The following is a 9,877-nucleotide window of genomic DNA, read 5'->3' on the forward strand; positions in this document are numbered from 1 at the left end:
GTCCAGTCACTTGGCATCGTAAAAAAAAATTTCTACTTATACGAGTGAAAGTTACAATTGCTCTTAATAGATTTTTGTTATAAAAAACGAAAGTGAATCTTATACCGCTGCTATATGGTTGACATATTATGATGAACCTGAATAGGCGGTAATCGTTTGTCGTCTTTCAACTATGGTCGCTAGATTTGAATAAAATTGAATAAAACTTCAATATAAAATAAAATCGTCGCAATTGCAATAAAGGTGTTGAACTTTCAACCATATGCCGACAGGGTGAAGTTTAAATTATATTAGCAGTCTAGAATTTGTTACGTCTTTTTAAATTAGAAACTACGACCAATCACTATCTAGATTTCATAGTGTTTATCATTATGATAGTGAGTTCGAGACTCAAGGCCTTTCTATTGTTTTTTTTTTCATTGATTTTACTCTTATGTTAGTGACAAAGATTCTCTGCTCCCTAGTGTATTTTCCAGCAACTGTACACTACTTTTCGTTGTTCTTAGAATTCCGTTGAACAAGAACGTATACGTGAGAACACACAAGTAGTTTCCGACTTTAACTACAATAGGTTAAGGGATAAACCTTTCTTCGTGATCACTCTCAAAAGAAACGGTTACATTCAATGCAATGTCTTTTTTTCCAGGTGATGATGGCCCTGGCCTCCCACTTACAATCAGTGGAGGCAGAGAAACAGAAACTTAGAACGCAAGTGCGACGGCTCTGTCAGGAGAACGCCTGGCTTCGCGACGAACTGGCGGCAGCGCAACAACGGCTCCAAGCCTCGGAACAGAGAGTCGCTCAGTTGGAAGAGGAAAACAAACATCTCGACTTTATGGCCTCTATCAGGTGAACATAATTTTTTTTTTTCCCTATTAGGAACAATTCCAATACATCTTTGAGCTCCCCCTTTTCTTACCGAAGGCAGCTCGAAAAATGACACGTGTACTCTGATATCTTGAAACTCTCCATCACATTGTATCATTTTATGTCGAAAATTCATTCGACATTTCGTTTTTGAACTTGTGACATTTTATACTATTATATATTATTCTTTTATTTAATCCTTTATAGTACAGGACACACACATTTGACATTTAACAATGGAGTGCTTATTTATTAAAGACTTTTTTTCTGCAGACCTAAGTATAATAAGACACATTAACTAATAATTCTTTACAAGTTACATGGTTATATAACAGGTGTTCTTGTGCTAATGGTACTTGACAATATAACACCCCGTGGGGGCACTGCAACTTTCTGGGAACACTATGTCCTTACTTTACTAACTACATTATTAAAATAAAATTAAGCATAATTAGTAATAAAACTCTACATTATTGAAATAAAATTAGGAATAACATTGACCTACCAATAAATGGAAGTCGGGTTCGCGCTAAAAAGTGTCCGCACCTATAGGGCGTTAAAATCGCATGCAGAGCGTCAATCGCGCAACAATCTTTGTTTGTTCGACTGACAGCGCCGGTGGTCAATCATGCAGTGTCATATAATAATGAGTTGTAAAAATTATACAGCACTAGTGTAAAAACAGGATTTTGGATCATATTTTCACTAAACAAATATATTATGACCTGTAAAGGGCTCGAAACGTCGGTTTGTTTGAAAAAACAAATATACGCGATTGAAATCTGGAAAAATAGTTTCATTTCCTATGTGTAACAATCGCGAAAACCTAAGAACTCGATAAATATATTATGTTATCATAGTTTTCATTTAAAAGTGTTATTTTGTACAGTTTTATAGTATTTATTTTATATATAAATGAATCGTAAATATAAATTACAAAAGCACACAAAATAATCAAATAGCTAACTGTCCTTTTTCTACACATTGCATGCGCAGAAGATGGAAAGAGACCCATTACGTCAATTTCAAGAAGCTTATATAAACTTCTGAGTCATTTTCAATTGTTCGAACCACGAGCGATTGAAATATTTAGAACAAAGAAACTATAAAGTCGCTTTGATTTTCATCTTATTTTTAAAATTATTTTTTATTAAATATTATTGTACTCGTTTTACGGCTTGGGATTATCTATCAGAAGTCAGAAAATACATTTGCCCGAAATAACGTTAGCTCGAATTTTCATAAAGTCAAATGTAAAACAAAAGCAAATTTTTTCTTTGTGAAAAGCATCAAAATTACTCGAAAGCGTAACGGCTTTATTATAAACCGGTTTTCTGAATTACGAATATTTGAGTTTGCGTTTGGTTGGAATATCGGTACATTTCTTATAGTACACGCTTATTTTCACATTTGTAGTAATATTTTTATGTATGTACTGCCCAAAGAGTTGGGCATTATTTCTTTAAGTGAATTTGTACAAAATTCGACATAATAATATATAGAAAAATTAATTAATATGTTCTATACTATATACAATATGTAATAAAGGCTACTCCATTACTCTTGCGTTCAAGTAATTTTCAGTCAAAGCTAAATATAGTGCATTTTGTTAAATTTCCAGTAGAAGCTGAATATGGTGTTTTTGAGGCCCTTAAATTGTTGCAAGCAAAATTAGGCAGTACTGCAATGACTTTACAATTTAAATTAAATGTTTTAGTTTTTTGTATTTCGTTACATGTCACTATGTTTGTATAAGTTAACTTCGGACATTTATTTCGTAGTTTTTGTATTAGACCCGACGTCCATTTGTTGGTAGGTCAATGAGGAATTATTAATAATAAAACTAAACAGAATTTTAGGCAATATCAACAATAAATGTTTGTAGTTTCTTTTACATTCAAGTCTCATTCCTGATACACTTATGCCTGGTTATTTGACATAATACTTACAAATTATATACTTGGTAATTTATTTATATAGTTTTTAAGTATTATAATAAAATAAACGGGCTTAGAAAGAAAGAAAGAAAATTAATTTCTTTTGTGGTAAACAAACTTTAAAAACATGCACGTAAAACATAAATAATTACAAAACAAAAACGAAACAAAAAGTACAAAAACAAATTTAAAACACAAACTATTCACTTAAATTAACAAGGACGCTAATATAAGATACTTTGTTTGGTGCCAGCCGCGGTAACAAAATACTTTCGTGCACAATAAAACAAAATTGATGTATGTATAAAATATTCAAAAATACCATATTTTAACAATTATAGGAAGTACGACAGCGACGTGCAAGAAGAGAACGACAACACTCGCAGCACTCAAAGTGAGACAAAACGCGATGACCCCATGGTCGATCTGTTCCCTGATGACGATCATGACGACAACCGAAACAACAAATGTGAGTTGATGTGTATCTCCAGATACTTCCAAGAATATCTCCAAATGGAAGTATCTTTATGAGAAGATTTTTTGGGTCTTCGTCATCAAAGCTCTTATGGAATAGGCCTTGCGTCTGGCGAGACTAGAGATGTAAATTGACAGCCAATTGCTATAAACATTATGGTCAAATAAGACGTAATATTTTCACATTCAATAATTGTGATTACTATAACTTATTTACATAACGTTCATTAAATAATCAATCATTACAGCTTTTAATAAAATTGTAAATGACGTTGTGTTTATTATAGTTAGCATTTTAACTATCTAGTTTTATTAACTTACTGTTCAAAAGCTCTAAAATAAACGTCTACAATCTGAACAGAATGTTGTTTACTGGAAAAGTTAATAATAATGGACCAAAATTGACAGAGCACATTGAGCAATTGACCGATTTGCTCGGTCAAGTTGCTCGGACACATAACGGTCACATTACATCTCTGGGCGAGACCTAAGAGTGGCGAAGAGGCCCGTAGTAGAGTAGTTAGATAATCTTTAAGTGACGTCTGCCAAAAATAACCTTTTAAGTCAATATAAAGTTTTATTTTTATGACATCAAGTGATGGGACGAAAAATTCATGAGCGTGGTTGTAAGCGACACGCTTACGCAGTGCCACTGACGAGTTTTAAATCGCAACGATCCAACAGGCACTGCAACTGTGCCCGTCACCCTTAGACATAAAATTGTCAAGTCCTCTATGCCTATAGTTTCACCAGGAACCTTAACTGTCAAAATCAGAGCGCAGGAATGGTCATGTTACTGCTTGGCGGCAGAACTAGAGATAGACGAACTCTTTCACAAAGAGCTCTACTGCTATTGAAATAGCTCCACTAATAATATGTAGCACAACATACACCTAATAGTATACAGGGTGTAATCGCTAAGTGTGTCCAAGCAATTATTCCATAAATATAAGAGATATCAGAGAACTTTAAACTGATATCGAAAGTACGTTATCTAATGAGTAAACCGACATCAATAACTTTTTTTAAATAAAACTAGAAATATCGAAAATGTTAACTTTAAACGCTCCCGTACATTTAATATGACATTCGTAGAGAAGCTTTAGTTTTCGTACTATAAGAGGTGACAACAAGTTAACAAAACTGCTATAAGTAAATTAATACAGCAATGTTTTAATTGAACAAATATACAATAGCATAGTCAATTATTTGGTCAAGTGGGAGTTGTCCATAAATATGAATAAAATTTATCAAATTTTTTTTAGTACTAATCGACTCACTTTCCATGTGTATTGCATTGTAGCGATGTCCCCGACACCGCCATCACAGTTCGCGCAGCAGGTCAACGCGGGCTACGAGATCCCAGCGCGCCTGCGCACGCTTCACAACCTCGTCATTCAGTACGCCTCGCAGGGACGATACGAGGTACCTCAATACAGCACAACCATCTCTTTTTATTTTGAATTTATTCACAGACAGTACAGTTGCCATTTTTCTATAAGTACGTACTGCTTTGAATGCTATGTAGCGCCTTAGCGGTGGTAGTATATGTAGTTGTAGAACGGATACTTCTCTAATGAGACCTCGACGGTACAAACCCTGTGTCGGTATGTACCTGTGACTATAACTTCATAGGGAAGTTATAATCACAGGAAGAATCCACTCTTGTGTATTCCGACGACAACGTCTAAGTATAGATGAACATTGTTTTAAAAATTCTTTATCTTATTGGGTTTTGTCTAGAACAGTCTCCGAAATATTTTGATGAAATGTTCATAGATCACAGAGGTTACTTACAATCTGTATTCCGATGTAATAAACACTACGTTCACTTGATTTCTGGACTATGTTCTGTTTTTATCGAATTCCTAGGTTTTCGCGATTGTTACACATAGGAAATGAAACCATTTTTCCGGATTTAAATCGCGTATATTTGTTTTTTCAAAAAAAGGTTTCCTTGGAAAAATAAATATACGCGAATTAAGTCTGGAAAAATAGTTTTATTTCCTTTGTTCTGTTTTTAATTATTGTTTTTTGTTTCTTAATTTTTAACCGACTTTAAAAAAAGGAGGAGGTTCTCAATTCGACTCTTTTTTTGTATGTATGTTATGCGATGCATTTGTTAACCGATTTTGATTCTTTTTTTATTTGGAAAGAGGGTACCTCAGGAGTGGTCCCATTTTAAAGAAAATATTCCACCTCTAAGGGTGGCAAAATAAGGGATGAATGACTTTTGAGGTTTTTTTTAGTACCCAGTACTGACATTATTCTCACAAAATTGATTTCTTTTTTTTTTTTTTTTTCGAACTTTGTTTTTTGTTTCTTCTTTTTCACAAAATTCAATAATTAACAAGAAAATCAAAAAAATATGAGTCAACAAATATGACTGTTATCAAAAATAACAGAAAACGGCCAAATAATAAAGTTGCGTAGAATTCATAGGAGGTATATTTTTTCTCGATATCTAAAATGATTTCGAATTTACTGACTGGGCTTAGTTTTCTTAAGAAATTGATTTCTAGGGTCGGTTACCCTGAAAGTTGGTTAGTCTTAAAATAATGATCGTATTAAGTTTCAGCGAGGTAACATTAAAATTAAAAAAACGTAATATAATATTATTTATTATATGTATGCTATGTTAATTTATTTAATTACGTTGTTAATGAGTGTAATTTTGTTTTTGTCAGGTGGCAGTGCCGCTATGCAAGCAAGCCCTAGAAGACCTGGAGAAGACCTCTGGCCACGACCACCCTGACGTCGCCACGATGCTCAACATTTTGGCACTAGTTTACAGGTAAGTTGAATCATCACTTGCTAGATAAGGGTGTCTTTAGATCGAAACAACCTGCAAGAGCTAAATATATCATTATCTTGGGTTTTGTCATCTAAATATGAATAAGCTGTGTTTAATAAGCCTTTTTAGTATAACTTTTTGTTTCACTATAGTCTTAAACCACGTGAATGGCAAATTTTGAATAACAATCGGAATCTTATTATCACTGAACACTAAATACTGTAGAAATGCTTAGTGAGTGTGGTACGTGTGCAAACAGTACCCGAAATACCACGTATTTGAGACAGTCTTACCATTTCCGCTTTGTATGTGGAAAAATGCATTTTGCTACTTTGGAGAGCCAAAATTAGAGTCGCACCTGTAATATTATCCGTGATGGTGTTTCATATCATCGTTAAGTTTTATTTCATTTTAATAAATTTTCCATTTTCTGTTTATCGTAATAGATTGTTGTTATAAGTAACAAAAATGAACCTTATGCTGCTGCAACATCGTCGACCTTTTTTTTGAGAACGTTAATAGGCCTTAATCGTTTGTCGTCATTTAGTCTTTCAGCTATCGCCGCTAGATGGCAGCACTATGAATGAAATTTCAATGTAAAATCAAAACGTTGTAACTAGCAAGAATTCTGTGGCCCTAATGAAAGGGGGTATAAATAAAAAAAAGCTTTAAAAGGAAACGCGAAAAACACTAACACTTAATATCATATCTGTATTTCGCGTCTCCTTGTAAAGTTGACTTTTTTACTTGTACCCCTTTTCACTACAGCCATAGAATTGGTATTGAACGTTTAATGATTTTGTTAACTGGATAAAGTTTAAATTACATTAGACTTCTCTTCGAAAGATCTAAGGGGGGCCAGATTATAAATAGCCCTAACAGCGTGTTTTTGCAAGATCGTTCTTTTTTATACCAGCCGTTGTACCCTAAAACATAATCCAGTAATTGAGATTTAATTAGCTTAAGATGGGTTATGAACCATATTGTTAATTTCAGGGATCAGAACAAATATAAAGAAGCTGCGAACCTGTTGAACGACGCACTGTCCATCCGCGAGAAGACACTGGGAGAAAACCATCCCGCTGTTGCTGCTACGCTGAATAACTTGGCTGTGTTGTATGGAAAGCGAGGTCAGTATTGGTGTTATTATTGTTAAAAAAAGATGAAAACAAACATAAAGAAAAAATCCAGCGGCCCGGCTGGATTCGAACCAGCGACTGTTTGCCAGACCGGGGCTGATTGTTCTCCCAATTCAACTACAGAACGAACAGCAGACTTTACGAACTTCTGCCCCCGTAGCATGGCTACGCGCATGGCTATAGCGCGCGCATTTCAATTTTATCGCGCGTGTCGCGACTATCATGCGTAGCCATGCTACGGGGGCTGCTGCTGATTCCTGGTTTGTTATTGTTGTGACTACTGTCGGACTACGGGTTTGTGTGACTGTACGGTCTTACTAAACCTCAGAAAAGTCTACTCCCGTTCTCTGTCCGACATTCGTCCGTGACAATTACTGTCAAGTAAGTAATACTCGACGAAATTAAAAGGTGCATGATGCGAACGTAGCTTCATACTTGACATTGTCTGAGCCTGGTATAAATAATAACACCTATTTGCCAAGTTTTATTAAGATCGGTTACCGGAAAGTGCGCGAAACCAGATTCATTCCCTATTTTGCCAACCTTAGATCTCGATGCAAACGCGCGACTGCATCTTTACAAACATGCGACTGCATCGATATGTTATGCTTATGTTGAATCATTAACTACGAAAAATCTTTATAGGTTTATGCACAATATTTTGTTTTGTTAATTGTGAATTTAAAAGCGAAATTAATAAATACATTAAATAAATAAATAAATTAGTTAATTAATTTAGAACGTGCATCAAGTTTGCATCGCGTTTGTATCGCGTTTGCATCGCGTTTGCATCGCTGCTGAAAGTCGCGCGCGTAAAGGTAGACTATTAGGGACTGCATCGCGTTTGCATCGCTGCTAAAACTCGCCGCGTGTAAACCACTCTTAGAGGTGGAATATTTTCTTCAATTTGAAATGGTACCAATACTGAGATACCCTCTTTCCAACAAACAATAACATTAAAATCGGTTCACAAATTAGCCGGATCGGTCGGAGTTATCGCGTAACATACATGCAAAAAAAAACAGTCGAATTAAGAACCTTCTCCTTTCTTTTAAGTCGGTTAAAAACGAAATAACACTTGCATCGCGATGAAACGTGACAGAGTAGCCGGGTACTTATTATAAGACGCTTGAAGGTAGTATTTACTTGTGCAGGCAAGTATCGCGAGGCGGAGCCGCTGTGCAAGCGAGCACTTTGCATCCGCGAGGCCGTGCTGGGCCGCGACCACCCCGACGTGGCCAAGCAACTCAACAATCTCGCGCTGCTCTGCCAGAACCAGGTACAGTGAAGTGAAATTTCTTTATTGCGAATGGCAATGCCTCAGGATCGACAAATTTTACTTGTCGAACCACGGAAGAATAAATTAAGTAGAAGTGCTTAGTTTGCATCACACGTGTGCCAACAGTTCGTGAAGTACCGCAAACTTGAGCTCAGTCCGCCATTTTCGCTTTGTATACGTTATGTCGCGCAAAACCTTGAAAACCGTAGAATAATACCTAATTTCGCTACTTTGGAGTGCGAAATTGATAGTCGTTCTTGTACTATTATCTTACTATATTTCAATAAATTTTCAATTTTCTGTTTATCGTAATCATTTTTTTGTTACAAGAAACGGAAGTAAACCTTATACCGCTGCAACTTAGTAAACATCCCAAATTCGTAGTCGTTCAGCTATTGACCGTTAGATGGCAGCACATTGATTGAAATTTGAATATTAAATAGTAAAGTTTAAATTATATTAACAGTCCAGATTTTGTTAATTTTTTTACAAATTTGATACTACGACCAATCATTACCAAGGTTTCATTGTGTTTCAAATTATGAATGTCTTAATTATAGATCTGAATGGCACTGCAACTATTATGGATAGGCGTGTCGCTTACCACCAGACGCACGACTTGTTCATTCCGTCACTTGGTTTTATAAAACAAAATATAGTTCACATGAAAATCAGAACGAAACAATAATAAAGTACGTAATTCTGATTTCAAATTATTATAAATGATCAAATTATTATAAATCTAATAATTATGCATAGAAACTTTTATTCGGGTGCATTGTGAAATCGGAAGATATTAAGAATATAGTTGTATTTTAGGATGACATCCTGAGTTAGTACCACCGCATTAACACCGGCCTGCCTGCTATTAACGCGAAGGAGCTCTTAATTTCTGGGTTAGAGGAACTTGAGTACTTTGGAACTTAAGTACGTAGTCATAATGCATGTATCATCCACCGATTCTTGAACCTGAGGCCCTGACCCCGGCCGATTGTGCCATTGTCAGGGAGTATAGCGTCCTGCAAGGAAATACATTTGTTACCTATTCTAGAACAAATATGAGGAGGTGGAGCAGTACTACCAGCGAGCGTTGGAGATCTACGAAAGCAAACTGGGCCCCGACGACCCCAACGTCGCCAAGACCAAGAACAACCTCGCTTCCTGCTACCTCAAACAGGTATTCGCTATTTCATACCGCTGGTCAGTCACCAACGCCACTAAAATAGGGTTCGTTAGACCCATTGACTTAAAATTATATGGACGTCGGGTCCGCGCTGAAAACTGTCCGAACTTATAGGGCGTTAAAATCGTATACAGAGCGTCATTCACGCTTTAGTCTTCGTTTGTTTCTTCTGACAGCGAAGCAAGCAAAATTAGACAGTACTGC

The 9,877-nt window shown here is 35.7% G+C and overlaps 1 protein-coding gene across 1 annotated transcript; it reads left to right on the forward strand.

Annotated features, from left to right (window-relative positions):
* Positions 1-649: 649 nt before the first annotated feature.
* On the forward strand, positions 650-9,752 carry LOC113234302 (kinesin light chain-like; the record flags this gene model as incomplete). The annotated part of the gene is made up of 7 exons (XM_026469600.1): positions 650-849; positions 3,146-3,273; positions 4,582-4,703; positions 5,966-6,072; positions 7,069-7,202; positions 8,366-8,490; positions 9,542-9,752. Coding segments are annotated over exons 1-7 (1,027 nt in total), but the record flags the coding sequence as incomplete, so codon positions are not given.
* Positions 9,753-9,877: the final 125 nt, after the last annotated feature.

This window comes from Hyposmocoma kahamanoa, unplaced genomic scaffold (assembly GCF_003589595.1).
Source record: "Hyposmocoma kahamanoa isolate Upper Pololo Valley unplaced genomic scaffold, ASM358959v1 82804, whole genome shotgun sequence".
In the NCBI taxonomy this organism is placed as follows: Eukaryota; Metazoa; Arthropoda; class Insecta; order Lepidoptera; family Cosmopterigidae; genus Hyposmocoma; species Hyposmocoma kahamanoa.